Source organism: Oncorhynchus mykiss, chromosome 19, assembly GCF_057628025.1.
Source record: "Oncorhynchus mykiss isolate SJ-2025 chromosome 19, ASM5762802v1, whole genome shotgun sequence".
Taxonomy (NCBI): Eukaryota; Metazoa; Chordata; class Actinopteri; order Salmoniformes; family Salmonidae; genus Oncorhynchus; species Oncorhynchus mykiss.
Window position 1 is genome coordinate 19,489,302 of NC_143040.1, and position 16,319 is coordinate 19,505,620.

Below are 16,319 nucleotides of genomic sequence, written 5' to 3' on the forward strand. Positions count from 1 at the left end.
AGGGACCCTTTCATTATAAATGTAGGAGGAAACGCGTGGAACGTGTTTGCTGGACTCAAGTGCTAGCCAGCTAATCTTCAGAAAAAATGTTTTTGTTTGGCTAGAGTTATGCTAACCCGTTTGCAATCTCTTTAGCGTTGCTTGCTGGCTAGCTACAGAGGTTAGCTGGCTAGTTAGCCACGGTAGTAAGCTACTGCCATCATTTGTTGCGATATCATATTTAGCCTATTCCACCATTTGTAGAATGTATACTGGTATTTGAATATAGCACGGGAAAAGAGAATCCGGACACACTGTGGACACATTTAAATGTAGGTGTAGACGCATGACGTGTTCGGAATTCCATGATCAGAACTCTATGATCAGAATACTAAAGCTGCACGAACTGTCAAGTCTAGACACGGTTTCTGTTGTGTGGCGCACATGAGGTGAGGAAGTTACGCTTGTATGCAATTCACTACCAAATGTTTACCATCAGATACCTTATAACGGCTTTCTGCCGTGTTGGAGAAGTCAAAGATTTCTTGGCGAGTTCTGTTCAGCTGCTATTTTTTCCCTGTGCTTCCTAGTAGCGTTTTTTTCTCCTCCCCTCTGCTTTGTGTACACATGCTGCTCTTCCTTCAAATAAGCATGCATCACAACTTTTTCATTTGCACAATTTCTCTTGTTCAGTTTCACTTGTACCCACTCAACGAAAATGACATTTGATAGCGTGCTTGTATAACTTCATGAGCTGGATTTGCCAGTCTTTGTAATTAGTTTGTCCATTTTCGCTTCTTAGCATTCAGCTAAAAGCATCTATGGGACTTTGATATTACTTGTACTAATTCTGTGAGCATTCTGGCGCCCCCTTGTGTGCTATGCCGTGATACCGTAAATCCCAGTATGATGGTATGAAAATCTGGATACTGCCTAAGTCTAGTACTGACTTCCAGACCAGAGAGGACAGAGTTTGCCTGGCTGCTGCTGCCAAAGGCTAACAAGAGCCTGGCAAGTGTGGGGGCCTCCTGGCCTCTCTTCCACCCACACAGGAAGTGAGGTCATGACATTAGCACTCCGCCGTGCTAGAGTGCTCTCCGCCAGAGCGGCAAGATCAGCGTGTTGGACGAAAGCCATTTTAAGCCCCCCTAACAACAACATACATCAAGACAGTAGAGCTACATAAAATTACCATGTATTTCAAATCTATGCCAACCTAAGCAAAAACCCTCCTCTGATTTCACGCACCAGTTAGACGCGTACCACATGCTCCGAAATATCCCCACGCCTACAGCTATGGCTTTCTTCTCAGAGACAATTGAGGAGACCTCTCTAATTCTCTGCGATGTCATTTCCATCTCTCTTTTAAGAGTGAAATGAGCCTCGATAATAAATCACATCCCTGTTCAGAAGCAGAGGCAGCAGTCTGGCACGACTGGCCGACTAGAGCTTCCTGCTCCCCAGACCTCCCTCCTCTCTCTCGTTCTCTATATCTCTACATCCCTCACGCCTGTTAAAGGCCTGTCCTGCAGGGCCCTAGATGCACTTTGTGTGGTACAACAGAGAAAACCACCCAGAGCTCTTAGCAGCTTCCCCACCACCACCAGTACTCTCCCTCTCTCTTCCCCTCTGTCTTTCCCAGCTGCACCAGCGAGCTGTTCGCAGTTCCTTATGAACTGCGGCCAACTGAGAGCCTGTGCTACTCCTGTGAGATTGGTATTACTCAGTGCCGGGGCTACGTCCTAGCCAAAGGGCTGCTCTCCGAAGCTGTACATCTCCCTGTTGTGGCTTGTCAACATGGAGAAAATCGTTACCAAGGCTAAGGCACTTCCATTCCACACAGAGGAGTAGGGGGTGGTTTGATTGAGACCAGGTAGGTACTGTGTGAAACAGATTGCTGGTAACTTTGTGATATATTTTTAGGCCTCCTAGTGGACATGGAGCTTTCATTTGTTCTGTTAAATTAGGTCAATGTAAAATAAAGAGGGCACGCTGAAGATGTCGTTCGAGAGAGACCAGATCAAGTGTCATGGCCGACAATCAGGCGTGGAAGTCATCCCTGGATCTTTGTCAAGAAAACGCTCTAATTAAGCCTAACTGAATAAGTATTATGGGGGAAGGCAATGGACATCCCTAAATAATTACTTTAGGAGATTTGCATATTATGCTTCCCTGAGTCCCTTTTGTTGGGCATAAAGAAATCCTATCTTAAATTACCTGCTTAGCACCTCTAGTGAGTTTGACACTTGATGAAAAGTGTGTCCAAAACAGAGTTAATTACTCACAAGTAGCCCCCTGAAGTTATTGTGACGCGAGTTGCTTATCAGACATGTTTTTGTAATTACTCAGGGCATTGGAAATTAAATTAAGTGTCACCTCATTGACAACCTTGATTCAAAACAGCATTCTGAATGAATTGGAGGGATTCTCAGTGGATGCTAGGCTTGGGCGATATACCGTACACCGGGATATTTTTAAATACCGCTGAATGATTTTCAATACCTTAAAAAAAAAAATGATTTTTTTTTTTTTTTTTTTATGTTTGAGGGATGCATGCTACGCCACTGTTTAAGTTAAATATGCACTGAACAAAAATATTAACGCGTAATGTTTTGGTCCCATGTTCATGAGCTGAAATAAAAATCATAGAAAAGTTCCATGTGCACAAAAAGCTTTTCTCTCTCAAATGTTGTGCACACATTTGTTTACATCCCTGTTAGTGAGAATTTCTCCTTTCCCAAGATAATCCATCCACCTGACATATCAAAAATCTGGTTAAACAACATGATCATCACACAGGTGCACCTTGTGCTGGGGACAATAAAATACAACTTTACAATGTGCAGTCTTGTCATACAACACAATGCCACGGATGTCTCACATTTTGTGGGAGTGTGCAATTGGAATGCTGACTGCAGGAATGTCCACCAGAGCTGTTGCTAGAGAATTGAATGTTAATTTGCTCTACCCTAAGCTGCCTATATATTTTGACTCGGTAACGGTTGGTACAGAAACGGTATGACAGTATGAAAATCTGCATACCGCCCAACCGTAGTGGGTGCCCATTCGAATCCTGACAATACCTGCAGGCCTTGGTATTGCCAGCCAGCCTACCTGTTTGATGCAGAAAGCAACAACACATTTTAAATGTGTATTGATCAAACCCCAGAAGCTTCTCTGGAACCAGGCCCATTATAAAGTTAACTTACCCCAACAACTTTCATTTAAGATCAACCGCTGTAGCGGCCTCCCAATTACTATCCATTCAATTCTCCATCAAGTCACGGAGAGACTGAATGGGGCCAGTTTTAGTCCTACCCACTGAATCTGAATGGTGTTGAACGCGGTGGGTCTCAAACTCCCCTCTATGTAAGCGTATGCTGAAGGAGGCATCCCACCACCTTGCCCTTTAATTCATTTCTAAGTGAAAGCCTGTGTATCATTATTCGCTTCAGCTCCAGCCGGCAGACACCGCGGTCCATGAGAGCCCGCGCCCCGTCAAGTTGAGGGGTGGTGGGGGGTGGAAAGTGGCGGAGGGGGATTCTTGGCAGAAATTCCCCACAAATTTGATGCCAAGAGCAAAATGGAAACCTCCCCTCATTTTCCTTTCCCCTTAATCCAATGTTTTCAAGCCCCGGCCCCGCCAAGGTCATTATAATCATAGAAAGTGGAAGGGCGCCAGTGACCCGCCATTACAGTAAGGTACAGAACCACCCAGCACTCGGTCGGTCAGGTAGAGGCAGGGGCTAAAATCCCTCCATTTCAAATGCAGATAACCTGAGGAACCAGCAGAGGAGGAGACAGGGAGAGGAGAAAATGTCTCCCTCTCCCAGTGCCCCTGACCTTTTGCCCTTCATGATCGGGTATCTCTCTCTCATTTATTTTTAGCTTACAATTCGTATCCATATCTTGAGTTTAAGCCTACTTCAACATTTATTCAGGAGATAGGCCCTATAGCCTAAAGCTAATTCAGAATGGTTGCGAAATTATCAAGAGTAGAGAGAGGTTTTAGAAGTAATATTTGGTGACATAACACAAGTATGACCAATGACCTAGAAACCTCTGGGCCTGAAAGAATGCTGCTTGCGTTGACAATATTTCAAAACCGACCTCCAGCATAATCTACACGTTTAAAAAAGGTACTACTTTTACATGTAAAAATCTCTATGCTTTATCCATGTGATAATTTTACCGTCAATATTTACAGTAAGTAATCGGCCAATAGAATTCAACATAGATAATCATGCACGTACCAAAATCATAAAGAGTGGCCGTTTTCATTGTGGCGCCAAAGGTCATGTTTACTTGTCTGAGTGAGGGCGCTGCACTGTACTGTGACCTCCATGGCCAGCTTGTGAGTATGTGTGTGTACCCTCTCTCACATGCCATGTATGCTAATATACACAGCATGACGCTTGGCCTGCACAGAGCACAAAGCAGAGTACACAACCCCAAATATCTAGACCTGCATGTGTCTGGGCTAAGATAAAGCACCTTTAGTAGTTTAAAGGCAATGTGTAATCGTGCTCTTTTCACCAGAGGGCATCGGTACAGATGCAGACATCTGAACTTCAATATTGTGCTTGTTCCTGGCACGTGACCAATCGGTGTAGGTGTTGTTAGCTGAACAATGAAAACAAACAGACAGTCGGCCAATGAGGTGAAGTGGCACTGTCTTCCAGTCAGTGTGGGAGGAAAACCTATACAGAATAAATAAACGTTGTCCTGTATCAGTTGTGATTGAATGGGGGGAGAAGTAAAAAAATTGGCCACAACTTCTTAAAAGAAAAAGCTCTCTTTGTTATTATATGAAATCCTGTAATTGACGCATACAATAGGCTATTACATGATGTAACATGTCTATAACATTACTTAATCCAGGGGTGTCAAACTCATTCCATGGAAGGCCTAGTGTCTGCTGGTTTTTGGTTTTTCCTTTCAGTGAAGACCTAGACAACCAGGTGAGGGGAGTTCCTTACTAATCAGTGACCTAAATTCCTTAATCAAGTACAAGGGAGGAGCGAAAACCCGCAGACACTCGGCCCGCCATGAAATTAGTTTTACATGTGACCTAACCCATATAATACAACTAAATAGTTGGAGCCCCAGGGTATGGTGCGTCAGTTAGTGGAGGTGAGCGGAAGGAGCTACAGTAGGACAGGTTCATTTGTAATGGCTGGAATGGAATCAAACAGAGGGAAACCACGTTGACCATTCTATTTATTCCATTGCAGCCGATTACAATGAGCCCGTCCTCCTATATCTCCTCCCACCAGCCTCACTGATGTCATTATACACTACAGAGCATGACCTGCTCCGTCCACTCCAGCGGCGTTTCTAGGTACGTACATTCGCCATCAGTAACATGTGAGTGAGAGCTTACTGTCCAAATATCACTCTCTCACCCAGCCAACCAACGCAATTTCTCTAGTTCAACTCTGGGTTAAACACCTGAGCGCTGTATCAGTGGATGAGGAGAGAACGGTCTTATTTTGGGGATGTTTTGTGACTGGGACTGGATATGTGGATGTTTGTAGTAGCCTAAATACTCACATGTGGAAAGATTGGACACAAATAGCTCACACTATGGCACTACAAACGCTAATTTGATATTTACTGCACTGTTTTCACATTTTGTAAACTTCATACAAAGTTTACAAATCCCCTTTTGATCACAGCTAGTAATAGCCTGAACAGTTGCATTGTTTGACATTTAAGAAAGACTACACTGTGTCATTATGGTACATTCATTAAGTCATCATTGATTTATGAGATTAATTACATTTGCATACCAATATAACTCATTAAGCCATGTTCTTACGCAGGTCCTCAGGACATTGCACTACAGCAGGGGAAATTGCCACACTAAGCCAATTCCTATGTGATCATTTTATCCACACATTCTACCTAGAAGTCATCATCTAGCGGTCGAAGTGTGTCACTGCAGCTTTTCATTATTGGACTGATAAAAGCACAATCTTAACATCCAAGCTACACAGGGTCAAATGAACAATGCATATACCAAAATCGCACATTCTGATGTACATTCGGAGTAACGACATAACGAGAAATGGGGAAAGTGTCATTTCGCGTCTCTAGCCCGCGTTATTGATCATAGTCTGTCTGCAATGAATGGCTGCAAAGGGAAGGGAAAAAAACTGAACTTCAGGTGACCGACCATGGCTTTGACATAGTCTGCATGCAGACATGAACCTCGCTGAACTGGGCGGAAGAAAATGCCTCTGCTTCAAAAAAAAATATCATCTCCAGACTTTCAAGAACTCGACGTAAAAACAGAGCGAGCGCCTACCGAGGGAACCAATACACCCGTTTTGAGTGGTGAGAGAGAAAGTTAGACGTTTATATTAACCGAAATGTGAAGTTAGCTACCAAGCGTTGCTAGATAGCGCTATTACTAGGAACACTGAGGTACGGTTAGCCCCTAGTCTGGCTTGTCTGATCCGACTGACCCTTCATTTTATTGCGGCCAGATTCTCAGATCCTCCCCTTTCTCCCCCGAAAGAGACTCGCTCGCACCGACAGATAAACGAAAACGCTCAGACATTATACCATATACAACCGATACACAAGCTATCTGACCGCAACCTTTAGGGGAAAGGGGACCTTTATCGATTATACTTGATTAAAGCCACGTACAGCTCATGCACTCGTTGGCTAGCTAACGTTACTCATCGCCAACAACATGGCTGCCTTGCTCAGACCTAAAAAAAGGAGAAATAACCTACGCCGTGTCTTTGTCTGTTTCACCTCTTTAACCCTAAACTACTGCGCAAAACACACGAAGACCCATTAAAATTGCACAAAACCAGCAAACGACTTACGTGAAGGCAGGCGTTTGGGTTGCTCCTGCTTCCTCCTTGGCATTTTCCCCCTTTTTGTCACATTCTCCTCCTTGTTTTAGGGATAAGAAGAAAAAAGGTTTTTTCCCATTGAGATTGTAGGCGAGAGTGATGGCAGGGACTGTATACCTGTCTTGTCCTCGCGGTTTAAAGTGTATTGTTGGGTATAGGACCACAGGAGGAGGAGGGTTCTGTGCTGTTGTTGTTGCCGTGTCTTGACTATGGCTGCTCTCTGTGTAAGTGTGTCTCCGAGCCCCTAACTAACACTAATGCCGGGATCAAAGGGCAGCAACAGTAGAGCAGACACACACACGCTCGCACACACGCTCTAGAGGAGCTCGCCCGCGATAGCAGCGTAGAAACGGACAAGGTGCCCCCAAGCTTATTAATATTGCGGAGTGCAAAACCCTTACATATTTTTTTTAATATATTTGATAACTTCTATAAATAATAAATAAGGCAAATATACTGAAATACAGTATCAGTACAGTATTTTTCATATTGATTGTATTTACTTTTTTATTTATATTACACATACATTATAAATATATTTTCAAAATGTGAAATGTACATTTCGTGAATTGATGAAATTATGGATTGAATAGTAATTCAGAAGCCCAATGGAAATCCCCAGTTTCCCCAAATAGACAATTATGATTAATTTGCATGAAACATACATTTGAAATGAACCCTTTCACTTTCACACTTGCATAACCCCCATAATCATTAGGCTACAGATGCACACATTTCATTTCTTGCTATTGTTTTTATTTTTTTCAATGCCGTATGTCACATGAACTGTAAGTAACTGCTGTGATATTGGTCTCAACAATAGTGTAACTCTCCTCTGTGGGGAAAAAAAAGTAGAAAACAACACTTTATTGCATTTCCACGTAGTTCACCCCCAACTTATCCCTCTGTAAATCATCTAAATTACTACATGTTTTACCCTTCACTTGTTGCATTTCCACGTTGGGTCATATCATATACATTTAATAACAATGTTAAAAATGGAAATCTCCATTCCTCTCCCTCGCGGTGGTGGCGTTGGGTTGAGTTTTTCACAGCGCAGCCTGTCCCGTCTCTCTTCCTGCTGCTGGGCTCCTGCAGGCTGTGTTCACTTGGCCCGGCACATTCTTTCACACCTCTCAGTGTGTGAGGAGAGCTGTGTCTTCATCCCTCCATCCTGCCATCCCTCCATCCCTTGCCACCTCCTCCCTCTGAGAGAATAGTCCTAAATGGCACCCTATTCCCTATAGAGTGCACTACTTTTGACCAGAGCCAATAGGGCTCATATGGCTCTGGTCAAAAAGTAGTGCACTCTATAGGGAAACAGCGTGCCATTTGAGATGCAGATTATGAGAGGCGCAGGAGGCTCGTTACCGTGGCAATTAGCAGAAGCCCAAATTAGCCCTCCTGGCTGGACTGCCTGTATCATGTCCACAGGTGACACGGCCACTTTGCATTTTTCTAATTAGGAAAGAGCATAACATGATTAAAATGTCTATTATCTATCATAAAGGTCCAGAGAGAAGCTGGACAAGTCCTAGTCAAGTAACAGTAATCAGTAGACATATGTAGAGAACACATGTGAGTCATATGACCACATTAGAAGTACAAGAAAGAGGCCTAAGGAATGAGTATATTCTATTGTGAATTTTTATTTTGTAAAAACATTTTTTAGTGTCAAATACACCGGATAAGTGCAGTGAAATGTGTTGTTTTACAGGGTCAGCCTTGGTTGTACAGTCACACCTGAAGCAAATTAGGGTTAAGTGCCTTGCTCAAGGGCACATCGGCAGATTTTTCACCTTTTCACCTCGGGTATTCAAACCAGCGACCTTTCCGTTACCAGCTCAAACGCTCTAACTGCTAGGCTACCTGCCATGCAGTGTATGTATAGGCTGAACGTCACATAAGGAAACGTGTGTTATTGTATAAAGGTTCTGTTGAGGAAATCCAAGGTTAGTGAGAATTCACAGTACATAGTGCATGTGCATGGCAGTAGGTTGAACTCTGGTGTACCTCCAGCCTCTCCACTCCTGTGTTGTGTTGAAAGGGACTAAACCATAGGGTGTCTGACACCAGTACAGGCGCAGGCATGTGTGAATATGTGTGTGTGTGTGTGGACAGCTGGGGTGTGTGCTTCACCTGCACCAGCAACTGAGCACTCATAACAGAGGACCAGGTGTTGACTGCCCACCCCTCCCTCCACCCACGACCAGCATGGTCACAGCATAGTTGGAAACGAGGGGTTAAATGTTCACTGTTGCTTCCATCCTATTCATTCTCTATATTTACATACTGTACAGTCAGTCTGAAGCCAGATCGTTTATTTTCCTGCTGTTGAGAATATACTGCATGTAATTACATATTAAAACATCAAAACATACTTTATATGTACACCATAAAACATGAAGTATACTTTAGTAGCCTTTAGCCTATATCTTAGCGAGCAATCTGTTAGACATCTGTGAAAGTTGTGATGACAAAGTTTACAGATGATACTCCTGATGAACAAGTGAAACTAAGCCTTCTTTGACAATGATCATTTGACGCAATAAACTATGTCAACTCATGGAGAGAGAAAGAGAGATACGGAGAGGAAGAGAGAGAGTGTGGCGGGCCGCAGTCCTGTTTTTGTTCTCTGAGTCTAGGTTGGTCACCATGGCGAGGTCACAGTCTGTTCTCTGACCCCAACAATGCCAGGCCGCTGAGGTAATGCTGGCAACTTGACAATCCGCTGATAGTAGCCATGGCAACGCCAGCATGACCTCACTCAGGGTTGCACCCAAAGGTCAAAGCTCTGACATCGTGCTCTATCAACGGTTCCGCAATCTATGTCAAATTTCCAAGTTAGAAAAACCACAGAGTAGGGAAAGTGAATCAATCAAAAGTGGATTTCAAACGTTATTAGTGTAAGTGTTATTCACAATCACTTTTCTAATTACTTGGGAATCTATTGATGTGCACAAAACACATTTGCCACACCTAGGCCGCAGTCAGTACTGCCCATGAATTTACATACATAAATATTAAATGGTGCCTAAACTCAATACAACTCGACCAGGGAGGCCTCATCACACCTGTCACAGCTAATATCCTTCCTCCTATACAATAATATATCATAATATATAATATAAGTAGCACAGTTTGTAGGAAATAAAATCCCCTTAGCTAATTATATTTCCTTTAGCTTTACTGATAACTGCCGGTGTTCCGCTGCTTTTAAAAACAGCTAATTTTGTCAGTTGGCATTAATACGACTTATTAAAATGCTTCCCTGCAGCGACGTGGCAGTTAGCGAAATGGGAATTTCAGGTGCTTCAGCGGAGGATGGGGGAGGTGGATAAAGAGGAGTTTCTGTCTCAGGGTGCATGAGCCTGGCTTCTCCACTTTCTGCTCTCTCTCCATCTCTATTCGTACTGTCCCATGTGGCCTAGTCTAGGTTAGCTATAGCGCTAGGCTAACACTAGCTGGATGTAGCCTAGCCTTGGGGTAAACCGCAACATCTGTCCCCTGTCCAGCCGCGACTGTCGCAGGCTGATAAATCCTCACAAGGTGGCTGGTGCCAGGGTTTTCCTTTATATGTCACCTGTCCCCCCGACACACACCAACTACACACACAGACACACACCCCTTACACCAAACCGGCCACTAGGGGCAACAATGAGCACTGTTACCTTCACATAGGTTTTGGTTTTGCTAGGGCGTTGCGGACAGGGATGGAGGATGGGCGTAAGCATCCAAAGGAAGGCATGTTCAAATCCAACAATAGAAAATTGTTTTAGAATTTTTTGTTTTAAGCCTATCCCAAACCTTAACCCTTACCTTAACCATTTGGAGTTAGTGCCTAAACTTACATTTGTTTGAACAACTTCCACATTTTTGGTTTGAGAAACATGGATGAACGTCTAATTCTGGCATGAGACTGTGAGAGCTGGTAGCTCACACACCCCTCCCCTCCTGCTCACCCCAACTACTACTCCATACACCTCAACTACTCCATACACCCCAACTACACCATACACTCCAACTACTCCATACATCCCAACTGCTCCATACACCCCAACTGCTCCATACACCCCAACTACCCCATACACCCCAACTGCTCCATACACCCCAACTGCTCCATACACCCCAACTGCTCCATACACCCCGAACTGCTCCATTCACCCCCAACTACTTCATATACCCCAACTACTCCACACATCCCAACTACTCCATACACCATACAGTCCAACTACTCCATACACCCCAACTACTCCATACACCTCATCTAACCCTAACCCCCCCCCCCCCCCCCCCCCCCACACACACACACACACGTTTGTTTTACTATACTTGTGGGGACCAAACAATTGATTCCCATTCAAAATCCTATTTTCCCTAACCCTAACCCTAACCTTAACCCCAAAACCCTAAACCTAACCTCTAACCCTAATTGCAACCCTAACCGTAATTGTAACCCTAAACCTAACACCCCAACCTAAAAAAAATCCCCACTTTTTCCTTGTTTTACTATCCTTGTGAGGACTTCTGGTCCTTCTAGTAAAAGGATAGTAAAACCAAATCACACACACACATTGTCCTTCAAACACACACAGACACACACACACACATGCTGCCCTCTTGCTCCCTCCTGTCCCCCCCTTCCCTTCACCTGGCCTGACGCTGGACACACACACACACAGACACACACACCCTTCGCTAGCTGGCCTGACAGTTTGACAGAAGCAGGTGGCCTCGCTCCCTCTCTTGCCCTCTGGCCTTCCGAGCTCTCACCCCCGGTGGGGACGTTTGGGCGTAGAGAGGGGCCGTTGTCGCCTCGCCTTGTCCTCCCCTGACCAAATATCACTGGAGAGAGGACATGACTTAGGACACATCCCAAATGGCAACTAATTTCTTTACACAATGCACTACATTTGACCAGAACACTATGGGCCCTGGTCAAAAGTAGTGCTCTATATAGGGAATAGGGTGCCATTTGGAACAGAGCCTTACATAACACCACACCCACCATGCTTTGGTTCAGTCTAATACTGTAGCTTCACTCACTCCTACAAAACACACACACAGGCACACTTTCTCTCTCTCTGCGACTGTGTGACAGAGGCAGGTGGCCTATTTTCTGCCCTATGACCTTCAACACTTCCCCTGTAGTAGGGAGACAGTCACCATACTGCAGACACACACACACACAAAGGAGGAGTCTAGGTTGCCCCTGGTGAACTGGGGGAGAGGTCTTGCTAAGGCCCTAAGGGGCAGGGTGGGGGGAGGGCAAGTGTGGGTCCTTCAACTCAGAGAGTTATTTTAGCCTCTGGGGCAGTCCTGACTAGTTGAAGGGTCATCCCTAGAAGGTTACTCAACATGTATACTGTACTGTACTGTATATGGCCTACTACGGTAACACCCGTGGGATGATTTTAATTTCGGTTCAATTCATTGTGTGTGTGTATATCCTTGTATGATATCCTGTATCTTTGTATAACGTTACAATGATAATGTTGGATGCAGTGTGTGTGTGTCATAAAACGTGCTACACTGGTGTTTATTTGTATGCCGTTGTTTGAGTGTATGATATGTGTCTCGTTGTGTGTGTGTGTGTGTGTGTGTGTGTGTGTGTGTGTGTACCTACTGTACTGTATGTCAGGGGAAGAGAGGCCCCTGATTACTGCCAGTTCATTGTGTAAATGAGGCGCGCTGAACATGTTCTGATAACTCTAATGTGTTCCCAGTCCCAGCTTGATTTTATTGCCATGCTCCTAATAGGATATTGCCACTATCGCAATTTGGATTAACTTCCGTGCCGCTGCTGTTGAACTGACTGACTGTGTGTGTGTGTGTGTGTGTGCTCCATAAAAAAAATATTCTGAATAAAAATATATTTAGGAAAATCATGTGACCTGTGTGAAACTGGAGACCTGTGAATTAGAAACGTAAGTGTAACCAGCGACTGTATATTAAATATAAATAGCAGTGCAAGGAAAATGAATGCGAATTAGCTGGATCGTGGTGTGAAAGCGCTCTAACTCGTATTTACATTTGACTATTTTCATGTTGACCTTCCACTGGCAAAGATAAATAACACACACTCGGGTAACAAAACACTGGTAGTGGAGGCGAGATGTGCCACCGACATGTTTTTGTCTGTGAGGAGCGTGATCACTCTCACTCACAGGGAGTCTGCGTTTGTTCTCTCTGTGGTTCCTTTGTCTCAGCCCACCTACACTCCTCCCAGGCTCCTCCCACCTCCCCAGCCAGTCGTCCAATGACGTTGTCTTCAGGTGTTGACCTTATCGGGTGGAGGTCAAAGTCAGGTCAGGGATCTGTTGCTAGGCTACCATCAGATAACTAGCGGGGGTTGGCACTTGGCAGCCGCTTGCTGCCTAGGTAGCTGCTCTCTCTGTCATTCACTGCTTGTCATGTAATCTCATTCATTTGCAGACAATTGCCTGGACGTCAGAAAGGCTATCTGCTCCATGCTGTTGTAATGAAAACACATTCAAATATTAAAAGCGGCCAAGCTAGAGCCCCATTACCAGCCAGCTCTACTTGGCATTGGCACACATCCGTTATTATACGATCATGCCAATTGTCATGTGGTAATGTGAACCATTTAAATAGGTAGTGTTGGTGACTGCCTTCGTCAAAATGACAGTATGGTGGTTGGCTGTCAGGGCTAGGTAAATTACACTGTAAAAGGCATAGCCTGCACCAAAATGGCACCCTGTTCCCTATATGGTGCACTACCTTTGACCAAAAGCAGTGCACTATATAATGATTAGGGTGCCATTTCAGAGGCAGACAAAGGGAAGGATTATGGGAAAGTAATGTTGTGAAATGGACGAGGAGGGATCGGCATCTTTTGATTAGCTTTATTTGATTAAATACTGCCACATAAATTAGATATTAATCTGGTATATTGCATTCAAAAGAAAGACCTGAGGCGTGTGTGTGTGTGTGTGTGTGTGTGTGTGTGTGTGTGTGTGTGTGTGTGCGCATTCTTATACAAGTGTGGTTGCGTGCTCATACAGTACAGGCAGTGGTGGTAAAAGCACTGAATTGTCATACTTGAAAAAAGTAAAGATACCTTAATAGAAAATGAATCAAGTAAAAGTGAAAGTCACCCAGTAAAATACTACTTGAGTAAAAGTTTAAAAGTATTTGGTTTTAAATATACTTAAGTATCAAAAGTAAATGGAATTGATCAAATGAAAATTAAGTATCAAAATTAAAAATATAAACCATTTAAAATGGCTTATATTAAACAAAATAGCCGGCACTATTGTTTATTTTTTTAACACTGATTGAAGTGGATTTAACAAGTGACATCAATAAGGGATCATAGCTTTCACCTGGTCAGTCTGTGTCATGGAAGAGCAGGTGTTCCTAAAGTTTTTTCCACTCAGTGTGTGTGTGTGTGTGTGTGCTTGGCAAATGACCGATCCATTCATGACTCATTCTGAGAAACAAGTGGTTGTGCGCTCACCCCCCTACCTTTTAAATAGAGTGAACAAAAACCAAGTGTGGCAAAGTATTCTATTTAGAGAGAGTGCTGTTGCATCTTCACACAAACACCATATTCTCTCCCACTCAGCAGCTCCAGCCACCTGGCCATTTATCTATGTGAAGACTAGAAGAATTCTTAACTCTCATTCTGATGAACGACATCATAAATCCGGTCTCATTTTCAAATCCATTCTCACACGGCGGTCCTGAGCAGAAGACCAGCTGACACTGTGTCGTATGTCTCTTCTCCCAGGTTCCTCTCTGGGGGACACGCACTCTGTCGGTGTCACGCCGGCTGAGCCGGGTGGAGGTTAACCGCCAGGTCGGGAGGATTGGGTCATCAGAGGGGTTTGTGTGGACACTAGAACCCCCCCCCTAACGGTGAAGCATTGGCTCTCGTGGTGGGGTTCTAGAGTCCTAGCTCTTCTGTGATTGGCACGTTCTGAAAAAGAACGTCTCGGTGTCTTGGGCACTTGCCAGCTGACAGCTGAGATTTATCGGGGCACGCTGGCCCGCCGCGAGGACTTCTCTTGTAACATGGTACTCCTGTGAAAGGGATAAAGAAATTAGTGTTAAACATTTCCCCCCACACCGTCGAGATATTTCGTTACAGTCTCTCTTCTTTTTTTTGGTCGATATGGCGACTTGGGAATCAATCCAGAACCGCCACAGTACCACATAGTCAGTGCTCCTGTTTTAAATCCGTGCATATTCATGAGGGTGAGTGGAGAATGTTGCTGTACTGTCTGTTGAGTCACAGGTCCTCTGTGGCAGGAAGCACTCCTGGTCAAATGGCAACCGAGAGAGAGAAAGAGTAAGAAAAAGAGAGTGGGAGAGAGATAAGATGGAGAAAGAGAGGGGGAGAGAGATAAGATGGAGAAAGAGAGGAGGATGAGAGCGAAAAAGAGAGGAGGATGAGAGAGAGCGAGGGGGGAGGAGAAAGAGAGAAAGAGAGAGCTATAGAAAGAAAGAAAGAAAGAGAGGAGGGGGCGAGACAGAGAGACAAGTGCGAGAGAGAGAGAGAGAGAGCAAAAGAGAGAGTGTGTGTGTGTGGGATTTGAAAGGAACAGCTCCTGGCTGACTGTCTTGGATATTTATTCCTTTCTAAAGCAATGAGGTGTTTGGAGAAAAAGGCCATACTGTCGGTGCAGGGAGCTGTTAACTTTGGTTCCTCTATCTGACTACACTGTGTTGATCCCATGAACTATACAGTAAACCAACCGCAAATACATACTCTGATATGTACAGAGCCTCTTTTGATCCCGAAATGCCACTCTTAGGTAAATTCAGAATCAGTAACGAGCGTGTTTGCATCGCATGTCGTCACCACATCGAGAGGAAAACAAAACACAGTGTACAACCTCTATCAATTGTCCATTCATTCACAGAGCATTGGGCGACTCCACCATCTTCATGTCACCTGCCAACATCTAGAGGTAACTCAGCCAGGGTGATGAACAGAGAGATAGGCAATGAAACACAAGGTGTGACAGTATGGCGATATGTTACGGGATGCAGCTAGGCAGAGGGGCTCATAATGAAAGCAGGACGAGAAGGCTTTGTTCCAAATGTCACGATGCATATTTATGGCCTGCCGATGGAGTGGCTCCTTGTATAAGCACCATCAATCCATTCACCATCCCTCCGTCTAGCGATGGTCTGACAAAAGCACAACCACTCTCTGTCTTCAACACTTCGGCTGCATGGCTGGCGACTAGCTCACATTCTAGTCAAATGGGCAACCTGATCATGTGATGATAGGGAGTTTTTCCTAGCCACTGTGCTTCTACATCTGCATTGCTTGCTCTTTGTGGTTTTAGGCTGGGTTTCTGTGTACTTTGGGACATCTGCTGATGGAAATAGGGTTATATAAATGAATTTGATTGATTGATACTGTAAATCTCATACTGTCGTTTTCAATATGAGATCTTAAATATATTGTGGATTATTACATAATTGTTGCTTGAT

The 16,319-nt window shown here is 44.3% G+C and overlaps 1 protein-coding gene across 4 annotated transcripts in view; it reads right to left on the bottom strand.

The window, feature by feature from the left end:
• The window catches only part of LOC110497368 (zinc finger protein 827), a 98,242-nt gene extending 91,040 nt beyond the window's left edge, over positions 1–7,202 (bottom strand). For 2 of the 4 annotated variants that reach the window (XM_036954282.2, XM_036954285.2), the window contains exon 1: positions 6,822–7,202. In XM_036954282.2, coding sequence (XP_036810177.2) covers positions 6,822–6,864 — 43 coding nt within the window. In that variant the 5' untranslated portion in view covers positions 6,865–7,202. The remainder of the gene's footprint in view (positions 1–6,821) is intronic. The other 2 variants (XM_036954283.2, XM_090210423.1) reach the window with 1 other exon arrangement.
• Positions 7,203–16,319: the final 9,117 nt, after the last annotated feature.